Source organism: Plasmodium inui (assembly GCF_000524495.1).
Source record: "Plasmodium inui San Antonio 1 unplaced genomic scaffold supercont1.15, whole genome shotgun sequence".
NCBI classification, from domain to species: Eukaryota; Apicomplexa; class Aconoidasida; order Haemosporida; family Plasmodiidae; genus Plasmodium; species Plasmodium inui.
The window spans coordinates 358,596-379,753 of record NW_008481849.1 but is presented as its reverse complement, the minus strand read 5'-3'; the positions used below and the strand labels follow the sequence as shown (position 1 = coordinate 379,753).

General features: G+C 45.4%; 7 protein-coding genes across 7 annotated transcripts; 4 read left to right on the top strand and 3 right to left on the bottom strand.

The window, feature by feature from the left end:
- Positions 1-513: 513 nt before the first annotated feature.
- Positions 514-1,323, top strand: C922_03547 (hypothetical protein; the record flags this gene model as incomplete). Its single annotated transcript, XM_008819139.1, has 2 exons — positions 514-595; positions 947-1,323. The coding sequence occupies 2 exons, from the start codon at positions 514-516 to the stop codon at positions 1,321-1,323; spliced, it is 459 nt and encodes a 152-aa protein (XP_008817361.1).
- Positions 1,324-3,442: 2,119 nt separating this feature from the next.
- C922_03546 (hypothetical protein) lies at positions 3,443-4,294 on the top strand (the record flags this gene model as incomplete). The annotated part of the gene is made up of 1 exon (XM_008819138.1): positions 3,443-4,294. The coding sequence occupies one exon, from the start codon at positions 3,443-3,445 to the stop codon at positions 4,292-4,294; it is 852 nt and encodes a 283-aa protein (XP_008817360.1).
- Positions 4,295-4,902: 608 nt separating this feature from the next.
- C922_03545 (hypothetical protein) lies at positions 4,903-6,789 on the bottom strand (the record flags this gene model as incomplete). Its single annotated transcript, XM_008819137.1, has 2 exons — positions 4,903-5,233; positions 5,348-6,789. The coding sequence occupies 2 exons, from the start codon at positions 6,787-6,789 to the stop codon at positions 4,903-4,905; spliced, it is 1,773 nt and encodes a 590-aa protein (XP_008817359.1).
- Positions 6,790-8,188: 1,399 nt separating this feature from the next.
- Positions 8,189-9,388, bottom strand: C922_03544 (hypothetical protein; the record flags this gene model as incomplete). Its single annotated transcript, XM_008819136.1, has 1 exon — positions 8,189-9,388. The coding sequence occupies one exon, from the start codon at positions 9,386-9,388 to the stop codon at positions 8,189-8,191; it is 1,200 nt and encodes a 399-aa protein (XP_008817358.1).
- A 1,749-nt stretch (positions 9,389-11,137) lies between these two features.
- C922_03543 (hypothetical protein) lies at positions 11,138-13,753 on the top strand (the record flags this gene model as incomplete). The annotated part of the gene is made up of 1 exon (XM_008819135.1): positions 11,138-13,753. The coding sequence occupies one exon, from the start codon at positions 11,138-11,140 to the stop codon at positions 13,751-13,753; it is 2,616 nt and encodes an 871-aa protein (XP_008817357.1).
- A 1,853-nt stretch (positions 13,754-15,606) lies between these two features.
- On the top strand, positions 15,607-17,085 carry C922_03542 (hypothetical protein; the record flags this gene model as incomplete). Its single annotated transcript, XM_008819134.1, has 1 exon — positions 15,607-17,085. The coding sequence occupies one exon, from the start codon at positions 15,607-15,609 to the stop codon at positions 17,083-17,085; it is 1,479 nt and encodes a 492-aa protein (XP_008817356.1).
- A 2,428-nt stretch (positions 17,086-19,513) lies between these two features.
- C922_03541 (hypothetical protein) lies at positions 19,514-20,590 on the bottom strand (the record flags this gene model as incomplete). The annotated part of the gene is made up of 1 exon (XM_008819133.1): positions 19,514-20,590. One exon carries the CDS (start codon positions 20,588-20,590, stop codon positions 19,514-19,516), a length of 1,077 nt encoding a protein of 358 aa, XP_008817355.1.
- Between the last annotated feature and the right edge of the window lie 568 nt (positions 20,591-21,158).

Below are 21,158 nucleotides of genomic sequence, written 5' to 3'. Positions count from 1 at the left end.
GGCTTGCCTTTTTTTGGTAGCACACTTTCACATGAACCGTTCAGGCACTTAAAATGTGTTGCCCCGCAAGTTCTACATGAACAGGTCATAATTTTTACACACGAAAAAAAAAAAGAAAAAAAAAAAATGCAGGAATTTTATGTCAAAATGGCGTTAACCTTGATCGTTAATTTTTATGAATTTGTTTCCCCATTTGGTTTATCGGCGTCTAAATAGTTTTTTTCGTTTTCCTCTGTTTGATTTATTTTTGCCTCTTTTTTTTTTCGTGACTGTCTTGAAGTTCCACATGAACACGCTCTAACATTCACCATTTCGCACCTTTCCTCGTTTGCCACTTTATGTTAATCGTTTTTAGACGAAAAGCGTAACAGTTATCCCCCCCACCCCCCTTGGCTTCTCTCCTTCGCTCTGTCAATCTCGGTCCCACTTTGTAACCCCAACTGAGCTTCAGACAAGTGTAAATCCTCCTTTTTTCTCTCTCTCTCATTTAAACCGCGTACATATTTTCCCAAAATGGAAAACGCCTTCTACATATACACCAAGAACGAGGCTGATATGGACAGCAGAACTTTCGTAAAAATTTTGAAGGACGCTAGTAAGGCATTCAAAAAGGGGAATTCCCCCGAGGGGTTCATCGTCACTGCATAAAATTCTTCCTATGTAATGTGTGCCATGTGAATATGCCCCTCTTCTCAGGAGCGGTTGGCATGTGTTCATGCAAGTGCGTAAAAAGTTGCGCGCATTTTTTTTCTTTTTGTCCCATTCATTTTGTACCTTTTCGCTCGCCCCTTTAATGAAAAAATTGCCCCTTCTGAGATGCTGGAAAGAGGGAAAAATCCTACGCCTTTCCATTCATACCTTTGCTTGTAAAAAATTTCCCTATGTCCCATTGGGCAGACTTACATAACCGCTTCTTTTTTTCTCCCCCACGCTACTCCTTTCTCAGAATTGCTGAACAAAAAAGTGACGGCCGTGGATGCGGATCTCACCTTCGCGAAGGTTAAAGCGAAAGGAGCCAAAAGAATTAACTATGACCAGTTTGTTGAAGCAGTTAAGCATTTGGTAGACAAGCACAAGTTGGATTATGGCCAGTTTGTAGAAACATTATGCAATGAAGCTTCTAATGGACCAATCCTTTATGGGACCAAAGCTGCCAATGTGAGGTTCCATGATGACAAGTCGACCTACACGGGGGTTCATAAGATGGGCGGACCAACCATCATTGATAAGAACAAGACGCAATTTTCTGACATATCCGAAATTACAGATCGTTCGGAATGCAACATACGGGGAGTTAATCTCAGCGTTGAGAAGAATTTGTAGCTGGGGAGACACCAAGAGGGGAAAGGCGGGAGGTCCCCATGCTGTTTCTACGTTTTTGAGGAAAATGCTACTAAAGGGAGGATACCCCCATAGTGCTAACACATTTTTGCGTGTCCCTTTATTTTTTTTTTTTTTGAAAGAGTGCGCACCTGCATGTAGCTTTCACATGTGGGCATGTATCGCCCCCCTCCGTGTGCACACTGTGCCTGGGATGATTGGAGCAGTGCGCATGAGCCGCTATCTATGTATGTCTCTATATATATGTATATTTCCTTTTTTTTTTCTCGTTTATCCTATTTGGTGGCAAAAACAGGGCAAGTTTTTATGTGTACTTAAGGATATGTCCAGCCTCTGTGATGTTCCCGCGCTAGTGCCTTATTTTTGCCGTGTCTTACCTTTCGACTTCCTAACCTGACCTATTCGTGAAAGTAAAAGTGCTCTTTTGCGAGGCATCCGTGGGTTCTACTTGAAATGCCTTACATTGAGTGTATGCCTGCGCAAAGGTTGCAAGTCCGACTGCTTGACGTTCTACCCCCGCGCGATGCAATCCGTTAGGCAGAACGTACAAGGGTTACCTCTCGAGGTGAATCGTTTTCCGACTCCTTACAAGGAAAGGAAGACAAGGAACGCACATTTAGGTTGCAAAAATAAGCGGAGTGACACAGGTGCCCCCCGTTGCCGTGTTAAGGAGCACATAGTATTGTAAATGGGGTTAGAGAGAGAGAGAAAAAAAAAAAGGAGTGGCAAAATAAAATACGACATAATGCTGCACAGTATGGCGTAGCACATCACAGCATGTGTGCAGAACAGTGGCTAAAAAGGGCCCCCTCGAAACTTCCAGGTGCGAAATAATGATTGGCTTAGAAGGGTTCCCCCCAAGCACGGCGTTGTGTGCAAATTAATATTTTTGACGTGAAGCTCAGCAGAATGAATAACTCCAGATCAGGTAGAGGGGGAGTGTAGGACACGTGTGCAACATTTGCGCCGGAGAAATGCCCAGGAATGGGAAACATTTCCAGAGGGGAGAAGCTACTTGTCTGGGTTGCTTCGCCGCAGAATTAATGCGAAAAAGGGACGTACCTATGTATCCATACGTCCACGCGGGGCGGCATATTTTCTGGTTCCCCTAGTTGTCCCCACGTGGGGGTGGAGGATGAGAGCCACTCCGCAAGAGTACCGCATTCCCTTCCCTTCGTGCAAATTGGAAAATGTGCGAAAAAAAGGGAAAAAAAAGGCAACGGAAAAAAACAGCAAAAAAAGAAAAAGTCATAGTGAAGCATAACAAAACAGCAGTGTAGGAATATATTGCCAATTTACGAAAAAAAAAAAAAAAAAAAAGACTTTCCCTATTCCTCCTTTTTTTTTATATTTTATCCTTTTTTTCCTATTTCCATTTGTTTCCATTTTTTATCCTTTTTTTCCTATTTCCACTTGTTTCCATTTTTTATCCTTTTTTTCCTGCTTCCCCTTTTTCTGTCTTTTCCCATTTTTCTCAAATCCTAAATGCTGCTACCCTTCCGTGTATGTTGCTAAAAAAAAAAATGAGAAGAGAAGTACATTTTTTCCTATTTGTCATTTATTCTGTTGAATGCTAGTTGCACGTAAATTTGTTTATCTGTTTGCCCTTTTTGTTGTCCTCAAGTCTAAATTGCGCACTCGAGGGCAACTGGTCACTGCTGTTTGATTGTCTATAGGGGATTCTACATAAGGAGACATACTCCTCTTTTCCCATCCTCCGTCCCATTTGTACTTTTTTTTTTTTTTTTTTGTACTTATTTTTTATACCCCCTGACTTGCACTTTCAATTGATGTTCCTGCGAGTAGATCACTATCCGTTGAGCGACTTTCCATTTTTCATTCCGAACATAAGTTGCAGCCTCATCAGAGAAGCACCCCCTTCACGTGGACAGTCAGAAAATTGGGAATTCTCCTTCATTGTGAGCTGGGCATTATATACACCAAGGGGAAGAAACGAAATTTGCCTGAACAGGTCAGAAAAAAAGTGAACCATCTAAGGGAAGGGTGAATATAAAAAAAGAAAAAAAAAAAAATTCACAAAAAGTAGCGCTTCGTTTTATTACCTATCCCTTAGTAGTGACCCACTGTACCTTTTGACCAAATGGACGAAATTGAAATCCTCAAAAGAAACCTAAACACGGAAAAGGTTTTCTACGACTTGAATTGGCACGAACTGGTTTTGGACAACTCGTTCGACCCGTCCGTTTATGAAAAATTGGAGCCCTTTAAAATTGGTGAACAGGGGAAGTTACCATATGCCGCACAGGATAATGAAAAAAATGGAGACGACGATAGCTACCTAGCAGCGGAGTACATTCATCAGGTGGAGAGAAATAAAATCTGTAGAGATGACGCGGGAAGTGCCCTACTACAGCGCCGAACCATGCATCAGAATAAGCAAGAGGACAAAGGGGGTAGGCCAGACAGGTCGACCAAATCAGGGGACAGCTCGGGACGCCCACGACGCAGACGCAAGAAAAGGGGCATCTCGAACGGGGCGAATCATCACCCGATTGAAGCAGAACCCATTCCAAGCACCCCCATCCATTTGTGCACACCGGACATTCCACGCCAAAAGAAGAGGCAGGAAGAAATAAAGAAATGCGACTTCATAGAGGAAATCAATTCCCCCCAGTCATCGAACCCAGTGAACTTTGTCCCCCCCGTGAACATCCTCTACGATGAAGAGAAGGTTGTATTTTATTTTTTCATTTCAGGAGACTTACAGAACTTTAACATCGCCTCAAGCAATAATTATGTTACAATATCTGGGAGGAAAATCCCCTACGATGTTCACCGATTTGCCAATTATTACTCCCACGAAATCAAGGGGGGCTATTTTGTGCGCAGCTATCTTTTCATGAAGCCGATTCAGCAGGAGAAGATTCGTTATGAGCACAGAGACGGGGTCGTCAAGGTGCTTGTCTTCCTTTCCAAGGGGGCGAAAGGGTGACCTAATGTGAGATTGTCGTGTGTATGCTGCATGTATGCCGCGTATCTGCCGCGTGTATTCCTCGTATATGCCGTGTGTATGGCGCATGTCACACCACCTTGTTGTTGCCCCTGCCCATTGTCTGCCCTTCTCGAACAAATCACACCGTCATGGCGCGCAAAACTGGTGCCCCTTTACCAACACAATACTCCTGTTTTGTCACAAAAAATGTCAACATGTTTTTTTTTCTCCTTAACCAATTGACTCCTCACTTTGGAGAAAATCACAAAAAAAAAAAAAAAATAAAAATAAAAAAGCTCATTGTGTGTGGCGTCGAACGAATGGTGCAACATAGGGTGGGGCAAAACTGCACGAGGTGGCATAAGGAGGAGACAAAAAGATCTGGATTGAGAAGGGGGCGGTCCCCAGGGGGGGATACACGAAAAAAGGAAAAACGGGAAAAATGAAAAAAATGGGACAAAAAAGACAAATCTCACACAAGCGTCGCTAAGAAGGGTAGAAATACAAATGGTGTCTAACAGCCACGTTGGTGTGTGATCGCGACACTGCTGTATAACTGCTGCTTCGGTCCGCCTCTTCCCCCTTGGGCGGTGGGGACAGGCTCCTAACTAATCGGACGAGACAAAATAAATGATGTTCAAATAATCCAAGTAGTCATCGTAGTTACTCTTCGCGTACTGCTTTAGGCAGTTCTTCATTTTGAGAAGGCTGCTCTCCAGAGGCTCTTCCATTTTTCTGTTGTTCAGGTCTACGTGGTAGTTCTTCGTTTTATTGTTAACCAACATAGTTACCTTTTTCCTCTGTGCGTAAATCTCCAGCACATTGGATTGCTCCTTCCGCAGGTTGTAGATGGATTCACGAAATATGTAGTTGCTGAAGAGGCTGCACATGGAGCTGACGTTGCTTCCAGGGTAGATGATGATCAGGGTGTACACGTCTCTGTGGAGGGGAGGGAAGTGGCGTATGAACAAGTTGGTGTGGTGAGGCGTGATAACATACATGGGCGAAGCAGGTTTAACGTAATGAACACACAGGGTGGGCCACGATGCTCACTTAAAGTGCGGGGTGAAATTCTCATGGGGGATGTTGAACTTGCTGAGGGAGTCGTACGTCAGAATCATGTTGCAGTTGTGGACGGAGAAGCGGTAGAGGTGCTCGTGCTCGCTGCTGAGGAACTGATTGTAGAAGTTGTACTCGGATTCTAGCTTCATCAGGAAGATATTGAAGAAGGAATCATGCGAATTGAATTTGTTCTGTTGTATAATTTTGTAAGCGTTGCTTTTCTTGAACTCGATGATATCTTTTCGGTTGTACATGATGCAATTATCTTCCACGAGGCGGCTGCCTACGTAGAGTACGTATATGCGCTCGTCAGGGGGGTCGACCTTCTCCCCTCCGAGGTTGGTGGCAGGTTTACCGCTCTCCAGGTTATCGCCAGATTTATCGCTTCCACCCGAAGGTGCGTTCCCATGAGGGCTTCCCCTCGAGGAGGTCTCATCGGGGATCCTCTGGTTGGTGAAGAAGTAGCCGTAGTTGTAGGCGTTGTAGAGCTTGATGGAGTGAGCGTCCAGGAAGTACTCGTAATTTACATGATACAGAATCCCATTGGAATGAACGAAGAATGAGATGTACATATTGAAGACATGTATTTCGATAAAGTCCACCTTGAGGTGCCCATAATTCTCCTTGATGTAATGAACCAGGTCGTACAATTTGAAGTACTCAATAAAAATCATCTTATTGTTATGGTAACTCGTGTCTACTCTGTTAATGACATAAATGATGACTCCCTTTTGGAAGGATTTGAGAAAAATGTTAAAAAAGTAGGAGAGCTCGTGAAAGGAATGTCTCTCCAGGATGTTAGACAAATCAATCATTACCGTTTTATGAGTAGAATTTTTTAAATAATTCTTTAACATTTCAATGTAGAATACGTCTGAGAAGTTATCGAGATATTTCTCATTCGATATGAATCCGAGTGTCTTATTGTATTGGTCATACTCTGAGGAGAGCAAATCATTTAATGTACTTAACTTTATTCGATAATATTCTTTCCCAATCTCGTAGATATGATTAATGTTCTGTTCATATATGTCACTTAAATTCATAGCCTTGGAGAAAATCCTCGAGACAATTTTGTGCAAATTGGTTGCATTGAGATTTATGTATCTAATATATTTGGTGATGCCTGTTAACTCCTTCACAGCATTTTGGAAAAATCCCTCAATGGTCTTTTTCAAAGTTTTATTGAATTCGTTTTTTTTCTTGTTAAGCTTTTCTTCCATAGAATCTTTAAAAACGTCATACTCACTTTTGAGTTGTTCCATCTCAGTGATGAAGCTCTCCGTTTTGTGGTCATTCAACTTGATTAGCCTCTCTTCTGTCTCCTTTGACAGCTTCAGCGCTTTGAGGAAATCCTTATACGTCTTCTCTAGATCCTCCACGTTGCTCTTAAACTCGTTGTAGAGGAAGGCAAGCGAATTCACGTGCTTCATTATGCGTCTTTTCTCCCGTTTGTAATGGAACGGGTTCAGCACTCGGCTTTTGAAGATGCCTAGGAGGGGAAGTGGCAAGGCGGGGGAAGTGGCAAGGGGGATGGGTTAACCCGTTTATACATCTGCAAAACGCGCCTCACCGGATAACTCGCCTCACTGGTTAATGTGGGAACGACGCGCAGGTGACCCTTGGGCGAACTCACCGCCAACCCATGGTGGCGTCATGCCCGTCATGTGATACTCCTCACTTACCATCATCAACGGAAACACGCTGGGGCAGGAAAACGACGCAAAAAAGGAGGAGAAAAACCGAAAGAAGGAGACTCATCTTGGGCTAACGCGGGGGGGAAGGAGCCTTCCACTGCTCAGAAGTGGAGGCGCGCGGGGAGGTCATTTTGCAGGGCTTGTTCGTTGTTTTTCCCTATTTGGGGCGCTCGCATGGGATGGGGGGCACGTCAGCGAGTCGCAGTGGGAGAAGGGCAGTGGGAGAAGCGCAGCTAAAGAGGGGCCTCTAAAAATGGGCAGCTAAAAGAGGGGTCTCTAAAAATACGACTTTTAATGGGGACGGCTCAAGGCCTACGTTGGTCGACAATTTTTTCTTCTCCGCTTCTCCATTCAGATACGTCACGCGAAATCGCCTTGTGCGTGTTGACCGGCACTACTTCTTTTGGCACCTCTCTTCTAGGCCCCTTTGTACTGTACCCTTTGTCGTGTGGGTAAACGGAGTGCGTCGCGAGAAATGCGTTCAATTGTGCGCCTGTAACAAATATGTTGAGTGGTTTTCCTTTCGAGCCGATCTCTACCCGCAGAAGCGCATCGCCGATCAGTAGAGTCGCCGTTTTGGTTTCTTACGGGCCCCTTGTTAACGCGCTTTGGTAAAGGGAGGGGAGGCAATTTTCTCGGGGCGGGCAGTTTTGCATGCTCGAGTAGTGAAGAGAAAAAGAATGAAAGGGGAAATCGATTCAGCGTCGTTCGCCAGGAGAGGTTCCTCATGAGAAGCACCTGACCAGTAGAAGCCTTTCTCTTGGCTCACAACGATTTTCACAAAAACATAGTAAATTGTTCTTATGCAGTTTCTTCCCTTCGCGGGCAGCCCAGCGTAGCACTGAGGCAGACTGTCTTTTCTGTTAGACTTGTCCAGCTCGATCGGATGACCGGCTGGTCGATTTATGCCGCTTATGGGCCCATCATCAAAGGGGAACAAAAAAAAAAAAAAAAAGAAAAAAACGGCGAAGAGGGAAAGGATTAGAAAAAGGCCGAGAGAGAGGCTTAGAAAAAGGCTGAGAGAAAGCCTTAAAAAACGGCCAAGAGAAAGGCATCTACAAAACGACCAAGACCCAAATGAATCGCGTAAGGGGACACGAACATGTCCACTTTCGTCCCCCCCTGCACAGCAGTATTAACGCCAGAACCTCCTGACCTCTTCACTCAGATTGTTCCACACGAAATCGTTCATTTGAAGTGCCCTCTCACCTGTCACATTGGTGAAGTCGTACAAGAGGTTCAGATTTTTTACAAGGGAAGGGCATACATTGCCGTGGTCGCTGGTGATAGTCTCTTCCATAGTGGTAATCGATTTGTTCACGTCATTGTTAAAAAAGTAAGTGACTGCGAGATTGTTTCGGTATATGGCGTAGTCGTTGTCCACCTCTCCTCTGTTCTGCTGGGCTGCTAAATCTGGAGGGATATCCATAATTTTTTGCAATGCAGATGGGTAATCCTCCAGGTAGAGATTAAAGAAAGCTGCATTTGTTAAGGTGTGTCCTCGCGCTGCGGCATGGTGGGAAGGTTCCTCCCCGGTTAGAAGCTCAACCAAATCGAAGGACTTCGACGCGGAATCAAGTGCCCCCATAAGCAAAGACAATTTTCCAATCAGAGATATGGTGATAATATGTTCTGCATCGTATCGCAATATTTTTTCCTTCAGGAGATGGATGGCTTGCTCGATGTAATTCTTCTTAAGCAAGAGGTCACAGAGGACGTAGCACGCGATTGCGATGTTGTGCAGGATGACTTTCTTCCGCTTCTGTGCCAGTGGGAAGATTTCCTCATCGTGTGGGTTCTCTTTATCGGGGAAGTTCGAAGAGGCGTCTTTCCGCCCCGTACTGCTCCCCAACGGAGCGGTGCACTGATGAAGCAATTTCTCATAGTGCAGTATCAAGAGGTAGAGCCGATCAAAGGACGTGAAGTACAAATTGAGAGTGTAGGGGTAGTAGCAGTTAATCAGTCTGAGGAGGAAAGAAATCATGGATCCACTTTTCTTCTTATATTTCCATGGGACGTGCTCAAAGTTGTAATCATCTTTATCTAAATTGCCAATCGAATTGAGGTCACTGGAAACGAGGCGGTAATTATTCAGTCTTAAATTACAATAAATCTTTATCGTCATCAAAGTTAGGTGTTCAAATGGGTGTTCCTTAAGAGCGGGTAATACGCCACTCAGATACTCTTCGCAAGTCTTTAGCTTCTTCTCACGAATGTATTTTAGGGACATGGTCAGATAGGTTTTTGTCTTTTTATTTACCTCCTCGTCAACGTTTATGTGGCCTATGTATGCCCCCTCTTCCAGGGGGTATAAATCGAATCTTTCTTCGCTCATGTTGCTCGCTTGAGAGGGGCACACTCCTCTATTGCAAGAACAGGGGGATACACGCCACGGTGGTTTATCAGTACATGTGGGCTGGACATACGTGTGTTTAGCTGGCGACCGTTTATCCTGCGTTTGTTCTAGTTTGGCATTCCCTCGAATCTTCTTCTCATCCTTACGGAGAATGTCTGTTAAATTTTGTCAATTAAAGTGACGACGCCCGTTTAGGTACTGCTCTGTAAGGGTTATCCTCCTTTGTCTGTGGTGTGCAAACAGATTGAATGTTTTTTTCCTCCGCTTTGTTAGGCGTTTTTCTTTTCTTTTTCTAACATTTTTGTATGTACCCCCCGATGAGCAGTACAGAATAGTGGGGGAAGGCGGAGGCGAGGAATACGATTAGGAGGAGCAGTCGTTATCACAGGGTGAAGAACAGAACGTAGCAACTTATTACTTTTTTTTTTCTTCTTCTTCTTTTTTGTTGCCTCATTTATGAGTGAGGAATTGCTTCGAACCATCATGAATGACTCTTCCCATTTTCGTTGGCAATTATGATTTTTTTTTCTGCCACATTTGAGAGGAATACAAACCACTACATTCGCGCTGTTAGCGGAGGATTTTTTTTTTTTTGCCGCTCAGCATAATTGCGTATTAACCATGAAGAGGGGATGGACGATAAAAAGAAAAGAAAAATCCTACCCGCTTCCGAATATGCACATGCGCAAGATGTCGAAGGGTTCACTTAAAGATCGACCTCTTTTTTTTTTCCCGCATAGGGTCGAAAGTAGAAAGGGAAGCCTCCGCGGAGATGTGTCGGCGGAGGGGAGAAACAAAGGGAGGAGTTCCTCCCCACACAGATTTGAAGACAGGAAAGGCGCATCTGATGGGACGACCATGACAGAGGGGAAGTCCCCATAATAGGGTAAACACAACGGCGACGGGATGTGAAAAGAGGAAAAAAAAAAAAAAGATTTAGAGTATGAAAGCCTCCTTGTTTCCACTGCCTTGGCTGTAATGTGATCCACTTGGAAATTGTTTTATTTTGTTCGGTTGGGTTTGGCAGGGCCCCATTTGGCCGGATTCCGTTCCCACATTTGAAACGCGTATGGCGTGGCGTGGGAAGTTGCTCCACATGGGCAGCTGGAAGGGGTCCGGATTGCCCTCGCCCTCGAGCCCCCGTTTGTTGTCTTCCCTTTCCGCGCCCAAGTTAGCAGCGCGCGAAGTTGCGATCGTGCAGATGTTTTCTGCGCGGCTTCGCCGTTTGTCCTTATTGTTGCTAGCGCTGTCGCCAAGTTTTCTTTTTTCGCCTGGTCTTTCTTGTTTTTCCGTCCATTCGTTCATTTTTGTTACTTTCTTTTTTCGTTCGTTTGTTCCTTCTTTTTTTTTTTTTTTTTTTTTCGTTTTTCCCTATTTGGACCTTCCTCAACCGTATACCTGTGCTCGCTCGCCTGTGTCTATACGTGGAGAGGTTTCTTTTGTGTCCACGCGGGACACCATTTCCGCAGGCAGAATTTACCTGAGTGTGTGGCTTTTTTTTTTTTTTTTTTCCTTTTAACCGGTTGGCTAACTGCTCATAGGGAGAAGAAAAAACAGAAAAAAAAAACGAAAAAAAAGCAGAAAAAAAAACAAAATAAAATAAAACCAAACCAAAACAAATAAGCATATACATACAAACATACATGCGTAGTCATATTCTATACGACGACAACACAAAGCGGTTTCACCAGTTTGTTCTTCCTCACCGCCTCCATCCACCCCATCACCATGCTGTTCAACAAGCTCTTTAAAAAGAAAACGGAGCTGGAGGTGGACGTCTACTTGATAAGAGACGAGCAGTGCACTCCTCATATGCTTGACTGCAAATTGTACGTTAACAAGAGGGGGAAGGGAAGGGGGAGTGATGACGAGGTGGTCATATGGAACAGCTCGAAGAAGCTTACTCTCAATGAAGACTCGATCCATGACTTCAAGTACCATGAGCTCGACATGTGCCAATTTAAATACATAAAAAATGGACTAGTGGAGGAATATGGATTGGTGTTTTCGAAGGTGGAAAACATGTATTATTTTTTTAAGTATATTATGCTGTCCTATTTGAAGGGGAATATCGTTTTGTGTAGAAGGGTCAATCTGTTTACGTATGAGGAGCCGGTGAAGGTACCCTACAAGAAGGATCATCTGGGCCTGTTAACATTTAACACGGCCAAGTGTGAACACCTGTTGGTTGTTCTCGCCCCAGAGAGGTCCCCTCTTGCAGAAGGGGAGCGTAGCCGGTTGGATGTGGCATGCCAGCACCTGTATGAAGAACTCACCATGGAAAATGTGAGGGAGCTGTATAAACGTAATCGGGTCTTCCTCATTTATGTGTTGAATTCATTTAACGACCTTTATCTGAGCAGGGAATCCATCGGGATCCACGTCCACAGGTACTTGGTGAACAGCCTGTTCAGGTTCTTCGAGTACAAGGCACTGTACGAGGGCGGGGATCGCTACGAGGAGTACTTCGCAGAGGGGTACTTCCCAGAGGAGGGATCGCTCAAGAGGGAAGAACGAAACGTGGTGATACTAGGAGATCCATCCCCAGGGACCGTTGAAGCCGCGGCCCAGGCAGACTCCTACCACGGCATGGAGGCAATCCAAATTGTGGACGACGAATTGGGGTCCTTGGATAGGGCGGTGGAGGACGAAATTGAGATGGAGAGGAAGGGAGAAAAGAGGAGTGAAAAAATGGGGAAGCAGAAGCGGGGGAAGCGCGCGAAGGGGATGAAACCCTCGGAGGGGAAGAGACAAACGGAGGGGCAGACGCACACAGAGGGGCAGACACCCACAGATGGACAAACAGACGAAGGACCCGAGAACGAACTTACCGCGCAGCTGCACCGGATGAGCGAAAAATTTCTCCTCATTCTGGAGTCGGAGGACGTCTTCATTGACCACATCAGGGGGATACTCATCTACAGGCAGGACTTCCAAAATGATATCGTCAGCATCAAGAGGAACTTCGTAGAGACGCACGCGCGGGGGGCGGCGACAATGGAAGTGGCTACAGGAGCGACTACAGGAGCGGCTACCGAAGTGGCTACCGAAGCGGTGGCGGCCCCGACTGACGCAGAGTTCCGCACGGGGGAGTCCAGCCCCAAGGGTGGGTTCGTCCTTCTCTCCGAGTCGGACGCAGCGGGGAAGTCTAACGCGGATGAGAAATCTAACGCGAGTGACACGTCTGACTTGTCCGACGTGACCAAGTTGGATGGAGGGTACCCAAGACACAGGACGAGCGACACAGATGGTATGAAATACAAATTTGTGAATACCAGCGGAAAGCTCTCCTTCGTGTTGAGGCAGAATCACATCCCACAGAGAAGGAAGCGAAAGGTGAAGCTAAACAGGAAAGGTTATTCCTCAGAAAGAGAAATAAACTACGACGACGTACGCAACGATTTGAATATCTACACCTTTGACGAGTATGGAAAGGAGAAAAAAATCTACAACTCAGGTGAAGAAATCTTCCGATTTAAGAATGAACAGTGTGTTCCGAAAAGCATTCACCTAAATGATGAGCAAGGGAATAAGATACTCTTCCTTAACGAGAAGAATGACAAACACTTATTCATTTTTGATACAAATAAAGAGAAGATTGTAAAAAAGTGGGACACAGAAATTGTCCCAATAAGTGAGCTGATCAAGAGGGAAGAAAACGTGTACTGTGGGTACAACAAAAAAAGTCTCTACTTTGTCGATACGAGGGTTAAATCCTGTGTACAGAATGCACTGCTTTATGGGAGAAGCACACCCGACATTGAGCAAGCCACGGTGGACAACAAGGGCAGAATTATCTTAACCAATGCTAAAGGCGAGATTAAATATTATGATGGAAAAATAAATAAAGATAATGTCCTTAAGAAGAGCAAAAATGTGCTTCTCTGTGCGAATGACATTGTTCATTTGTGTACAACGTCCGATGGAGTTTATTCCATTGTGACTTGCCAGAAAAGTGTCGTCATATGCGAGAATTCCATTCGAAGTTGTAGCCTTTTTGATCGAGTCATAAAAAGGGAGGAGCGTCTGGAACAGAACAAGTTTCTACTCCAAATTCACTATGTTGATGTTTTTACATACAATCTGGGGGATTACAAATTTGAGAAGAGCACCGTGAGTAGTGATAACTCTCTCGTGTTCACTTTGTCTGCCAAGTTTTACGTCGTTTGGAATCTTAGGGATGTCCTGAATGGGAGCATTTCCTATGTCATTAAGAAGGCCGCGGAGGAGATTTCTGATATATCCTACTTTAACTTTAGCGATGTGCAGGGGGTCCTCGTCGCCACAGAGAACTCGCTCAAGTCGAAGAAGATCACCAGCGTGGGGAAACTCCAAATGGGTTAGCCGTCCAGAAGAGGGGAAGGAAAAGAAAAAAAAAAAAATTCCCCTCCCGCCCCAAAAGCACATACTTTATGGGGAGGTCATAATTTACGATTCGCTCGAAGGGGCAATTTTTCCATCCCTTGGGTGAGGCGGGGAAGGAAAAACCTTGGCTCCTTTCCTTCTTTTCTCCTTCCTAGTACCCCCCTTTTTTCGGTGTGTTAAAAGAGGGAAAGCTAACCCATTTACACAACTCGCGGGTGTATATAATATATACTTCGTCCAAATGGGCACAAGCAAATGAAGTGTTTTTTTTTTTTTTTCTTTTTTTTTCCTTTCCGTGAAATTGCCAAATGGTGAATTTGACCCTTCAGCGGTAGGGCATTCAACCGACTTGAACGTTTTGCATAATTTCGTCAGCGTATGGGATGGGATGTGCATGAAGGCATATTCTTTTCTTTCCCTGGGGGGGACCAGTGGAGGTGCACCTTTTGTAGGCACATCAGAGGAAACAGCTCGAGTGTACACGTTCTGTAGTATAGCATGTGGGGGTGCGTCCGCCTAACATACGCGCCAATGCAACATACACGCCAATGCAACATATATGCCAATGCAACATGCACGCCAATACAAAATACACGCCAATGCAAAATACACGCCAGCGCAACAAACAGGGAAACGCAAAGTACTACACTTGAGCCTGCGTCGTGTGAGTGCATACCGCTACACGCGCATAACGCACATGCATTGACTGTGCGTTTGCCATTCACTATCTCCTTTACCTTTTCACTCGAGCGCAATTTTCTACGTTGACGCCTCCCCCATTTTGCATGGAAGAGGAAAATAAAGCCCTCTCCAACAGCTTCCCTTGGCGATGATTTCCGGTCGCATTCGCTTGGGCATCCCTTTGCGCATCACTCATCACTACGTTATATTTGCCCTTTTTTGCCATTTTATTTTGCCTTTTTTTTGCATGTTTTTCTTGCGCGGATGGATGTATTTTCCTCTTCTTCCTTTTACCCCCCATATTCCTCTGCATCCTTTTTTTTTTCTTCTTCACGTTTTCTCTTCGTCACCCTTTTTGCCCGTTTTTTCTCCGCCTCCCCCCCCCATTTTCCTTCTTCCTGCCATCCTTCCTTTTTTTCTCTTCCCCCTTTCATATATTTCCACATTGTAACCACTTGAGAAATTTATTTTTCCCCTCACTTGGTTCTTGCCTCAATTCGCCATAAATCTTTTTTCCTTTTTCCCCCCTTTCACTGTTTTCCTTTACGTTTGACCCTTACCTTCGAGATATATATCCCCAGAAAGGGTGAAAAAAGAACTCCATGTGAATGCCACGCGCGCTTGATTTTTGTGGAAGGTCTCCTCCACCCAGTGTAGCTCTTTCCCGGCGTCGTTCGCTCGAGAGGGGACAGCAAGTGGTGGTGCGGTTAGGGGCTTGACAAGAGGCATGTTAGCCACGCAGTTAGCAACGCAGTTAGAGGCGTAGCGACAGGCGCAGTTACGGTCTCACTCACCACCGCTTTTACCGCCGCTTTTACCGCCGCTTTTATCGCCCCTTTTACCGCCCCTTTTACTGCCCCTTTTACTGCCTTCCTTCACCGTCGCGGTTCCGGCTGAGAGACGGCGCGAGACGAGATCCATCCCAGTGACGCGATCGGAGGCGCACACACGTCGTTTGTGGTCGCCCCGACGGGCCATTCCACGTAGCGCCATTTTGTAGATCCCTCCAGGATAAGAGGATAAGAGGTCGTCTTTACCCCCGTCTATTGGCCAACAGGAAAGAAAAATAAATAAAATAAGATACCATAGAATAGAGTAAAATAAAAAAACAACCAAATTGACAGCATCCCCAAATCAAAGACACATACAAAATGAGCGAAGCAATAATGAATGCAACAATCGATGGAGTGCCCAACTCCAGACTACACATACAGAACATCCCTCCTCACCTCACGGAGGCCCACCTGAGAAACTTATTTGGAAACGCAGGTTATACCATAACAGACGTGTGCTATTTTAATAAAAACAGAAAACAGTCAAACAATAATCTCGTGAACAAGAAGATCTACAACACTGCGCTGATTACATTTAACTCACATGATGAAGCTTTAAGTGTCTTGAGGAATATTAAGAGCATGATTGATACGAGCAATCAGGAGAAGAGCATTGAGGCGAAGTTTGCCGTGCCCAATGTGAATAACAATTCGGGTGCAAGGAGTACTAGTAGCGGTCATGGCGCTGGGAGGAGCGTCGCAGGTAGTGGAGCCGGCCCACGAGGTCCCCTTGGCAACATGGGACCATCAGGCGGAACTAACAGTGGCAACAACAGCGGCAACAACAACGCCAACAACAACGGCAATAACAACGGCAATAACTTCCAAAGGAGCTTTAACAACAACGACGATTTTAGCAGCGGCGGAATGAATAACTACAATCATTTTAGCAGCGCGGGAAATGTGCAGGGGAATTTGGCCACTAGGAACATGATGAAGGGGAAGAACCCAAACAATGGAATGATTCCGATGACGATGAATGGTGTGAACAATACGAGTGGCATGAACGGAGCGCTCAGCCCAAACAATCTCCATATGAATGGAGGCATGTTCAATCAGAAAAATAATTTTATGCTGAATAATCCGAATATGGGCAATGGGAAAGGCATGTCCGAAATGGGGAAAGCCGATGGGGAGTTTTCCCCCGGAGGAAACTCCAGCATGGGGAACATGCCCGGTGTGGGTGCCGCGGTTGGCGGTGTGAACGCCATCAACGGTCTGCATGGCGAGGGCGGCGGAAGCGGAAGTGGAAGCGGAAACCACTGTAACGCCCAGGGAGGAAATAGACCCGCCATGTTCAGGCAAATGCAGATCCAAAGCAACAACAACACAAACGTCTTCCAATCGAGCGATCTCGTAATGGAGGAATGTAACGAAAATGTTGAAGGCCTAAGTCTGTGGGAGATTTATAAAGATAAAAATAACAACACCTTTTATTTTAATAACCTCACGAAACATAGTCAATGGAACAAACCCATACATCCGAATAAGTTATTCCATTTTAATAATAATGACAAGACAAAGATGAATGGTCCCAGTGGAAGCAATTTGTTCATTTTTCACATACCTAGTGAATGGAGCGATTTGGATTTATTTCAGCACTTCTGTTGCTTTGGAAATATAATATCGTCCAAAATTCAGAGAGACAACACGGGGAGGAACTCCGGCTTCGGCTTCGTCAGCTACGACAACATCCTCAGTGCGCAGCACGCCATTCAGTTTATGAATGGGTACTTCGTCAATAATAAGTATTTGAAGGTGCAGCTGAAGAAGGGCGAGGGCCCGGAGAAAGCATAGGCGATGCGCCGATGAGAAACTAAGAGTGTGATGGTGAGAAGTAGACCGTGAGAAGTGGACTGTGAGAAGCCTGTTGGGGGAATAGGAATAGACGGAGAGGGAAAGCTTCCTATAGAAGAGACCTCCCAACCGAGGGGAAGCTTCCTACCGAGGGCACCTTCCTACCGAGGGCACCTTCCTACCGAGGGAAAGCAGGAAGACCCCCCACACACGTGCACACCACGTGAATATGATGCGCGCGCACCGTCGCCGCTACTATTTGTTTGTCTTTATCCATTCCCATGTGTGTTTGCATTTAACTTTTTCCCACTTTCCTGTTGTGCACCCGTGTTTGGCGCAACCGGACACATTGTCACCTGCAGAGGGAACATCTTTTTTTATTTTTTTGCATGTAAAGTGAGACCACGAAAGGGGGCAGAATAAGAATGCAATTAGTTTATCTTGTCAGGGGGGGAGCCTTCCTCCACCCCGTTCCTTTACCCCTACTTCCACCGCCAATGCAAACTTCGAAGAATCGCTGCACTCACCTGTGTACTGTACATGCACAAGAAGAGACAGAAAAAAAAAAAAAAAAAAGGAACCAAGTGGGTCACCAATGGAAGCATACACAAATGCACAATTAGCGAAATTATCGCACAGCTATATTTTAAAAAATCGTTAAAATGTTTTATTTTTTTTAAGTCAAAAAGGAGAAAAATAGGAAGTAGAAGAGGAAGTGGAAGAGGAGGAAGAAGCCCTTCGTGTGCATCCAATTGACCTTCACATTGTGCGTGACATTTGTATATGTATATAGATATATTTATATATATACATATATATATGTTTATTTTATGTTTATTTTTTTTTTATTTCACCACCTATGTCCCCTTTGCAATCCCTTTACAGCTAATTCGATTTCATCGTCCCCTCCTGTCTCTGCATAAGCAGGCGTGTGTACCCGTGGGCGCACTTCATTGGGGCGAATTTGTGCCCCGAACGTGTGCGCCACGGGGTTATAACAACCGCTCCAGTGGAAAAACTCGATAACGTACCTTCCTCCTGTTATATATTTAACCCTTTTATCATGTCAAAGGGATCTTCCCGTTAGCTCCTTCCCCCCTCAGGTGCGATGTCCGCCAGGCGCATTCCCATTCGTGGGAGAGAAACGTACGAGCGGTAAGAATTCCAAACGGGGAAAAGGTCCCTCTTCTGCGATTGCCCAGCGAGGAGGGCTTCTACCGCTGGGGCCTATCAGCTTGGCCCACGTAGGTCCCCACGAGTAGCGTTTTCCCCCGTGTGCATTTCACCCGAATGTTCACACGTTCCACGTGCAAGGGAGAATTTGAAAAAAAAAAGAAAAAAAATCCCGCACAAGTGAATAATCCCCTCTAGCATTTATTTACCTTGGCGAAGTTGACTGATTCGCTGGTTGGCTGGCTAACTTCTTTACTGCTTTTCTGGTTAACCCTTTAACCATCAATTGGCGCCCCTTTAACGCAGCAACGGTGTAACTGTGCTGCTCACGGGGGACAACTTCTCCTTTTCTGTATGCCAACCGTGCATGCGTAAAATGGAGGACACCCAGAAGTACGCTCCGCATTGGTGCATTTCCGGGGGTGAGAGAAGCTAACTTAGGAAACACCTTTCCTGGGAACCTTTAGAAAGTTTTAAAATATGAGCGTGTGTATAAGTATCCGTTAAGAAGAGAGACCCCTTGGAGGCAGGGGCGACGCAGTTCCCTTTGGAATACACATACAGCAACGCCCCTTGCTGCATCCACGTGAGAGGAATTTTTCAAATGAAAAACGAAAACAAAGTGCACGAAATTAATAAAAATATCATGTGGCCAAAAGTCAGGCGGACCAAAATGGAGATAATCAAATCGGCATGAAGGTCTAGCGTGCCATTGTGGGAGGGGAGTAGACATCACAGGTGTGTAATTACCCATGCTGGAAAAAAAAAAAAAAATCTTTTCACTGCTTCTCATGCTGAGTAATAAACAAGGGCACGCATGTAAATATATTTAATGAAGAGGGGCCAATGCATTCTCTAAGGGGTTGTATGAGTGTGCCAGATTAACGGAATGGATTGCAACAGGTAAGCACGACAAACAGGTTTCGCACAGGATGGTCCATAAGGGATATGAGAAAAAAAAAAAAAAAAAAAAATGTTGGCATAATTGGGTGCGAAATTTTTGCATAATTGGGTGCGAAATTTTTGCATAATTGGGTGCGAAATTTTGGCATAACTGGGTGCGAAATGTTGGCATCCCGCATCCGCTTCACCCCGTCATGCCTCCTTTTTGGGTGGGCCAGCTGCGCGGCTAACCGAGGGATCATCCCGTGCGTGCAGTGCGCTCCCCTGATTAATTCGGCCCTATTTTGCTACCCTGAGGGAGGGGGGGGAGGGGCTCACTCCGGTGTGGCTCTTCCTTTTCCATTTGATCTTTTTAGACATGCCCCTTTTGGTTCACTTCCTTATCATCCTCCCTGTGCCGATTGGTGTACCCCCCGGGGGGGCTGCTCTCCGCCTGTCTTTGATTAGGGGAGGATTCCTCCCCCTTGTTCCCACTGCTTCGATCGATTCCACTGCTCCCACCTATGCCTTCACCGTTTGGGGGCTTCGTGGTGGCTCCACCATCCTGCGCGTCACTCGCTACGATGCCGCTTCTCTCCTTCACGTTGTCTTCCTTCTTCTCGATAAAATCGTACACAATCATCTTCGGTTCATTCCTGTTTGGGGGTTTATTCTTCTCGTTCTCTGGTTCCGCCGTGCCAACTGCTAATGCACTTGTGGGAGTCGGCGGGTCGTTGAATTCCTTCGCGTTACCCATAAAATCGTGAAGAGGTGGGCCAACGGGTTGCGTATGCTGACGATTCAAGCTATTCACATACCTCCTATACTTAACTCCAGAGACAAAAACGAATGTTAAAAATATGAGAACAAAAATGATGTATAGTCGGTACTTGTTTAAGAGTTGTTTTTTCTTTATCAGATGGATGAGATTTTTTGCTTGATCTAATTTGTCTGTAAGGAAAGGCATGTTGGAGAGTCCCTTCCTTATGGAGTCTCTCTGTTTGTTGAGATTTTGCAGAACGTCATTACTGATATACTCTGCGTTTGTTAGGAGAATTTTGGACTGGTTAATGTAAATGTCTCCTTGTTCCAGAAGATCTACATCGCTCAGTAGTAGCATTCGATCATCATAGTGGTTATTCATTTCGTTTTTTTCTCTTTCTTTGGAGAGGAAGTTTTCCTTAAGTAGGTTCAACTTTCCTTTATACTCCGTTATCTCTCTGTGAAGGTCGTTGAGGTCACTGTCCTTGTTCCCTATGAGTGAATTTGCTTCCGCTTCCAGCTGCATTCTCTTAAACATGTTTTCTGCGCTCTTGATGGCCTTTTCATAGATGTGTAGCAATTTGTGCTTGTCTGAGTTATTGTCGTGGAGGATCTTCTCCGTGTAGGAAACGGTCCTGATGTATTCCTGGCAGTTGTTCTTGTAGTCGTTGTACAGCGCGTCCGCCATGGTTGCTAAGAGGGGGAGAGGGGCGCGCTGGCGGGGAGGAGCAACGTGCAGAGCGACTTGAGCCACTTCTTGAGTGACTTATTGAGCGACTTCTTTAGCGCCGCTTCCCAAATGGGAATCCCTTCGATGTGCCGCTATCCAACTGCGAACTTAAGTACGTGCTACACTTTCCGGCGTACACATGCGGATTTTTCCCTGTGGGTTTTCTCCTCCCTAATCAGTCGCATGCACACGTTGGCTCGCACCAGTTTTCCTATGCGAAGGGCCAAATGGTTTTACCCTTCCCTTACTCGAATGCGAGCTCGCGTGTGTTGGCACTCGGCTACCGCTCCTAAGTAGAGAGAGGATGGCCTGCTAAATATACAGTGGCAATGGGAGTCATTTTTTCTTTTTTTTCCCGCTCTTTTGAGTCATCTCCCAGTTTATTCATTTTTTTTTTTCTTCTTCTTCTTTTTGGAAATTTTGTAAAGAAGTGAATTCATCCTAAGTACCCGATCGGTGCTGATACTGCGCGACGTGAAAATGGCATTCTGAGGAGGAACGTGAAAGAGAGCGGGTGGCGGAAAAA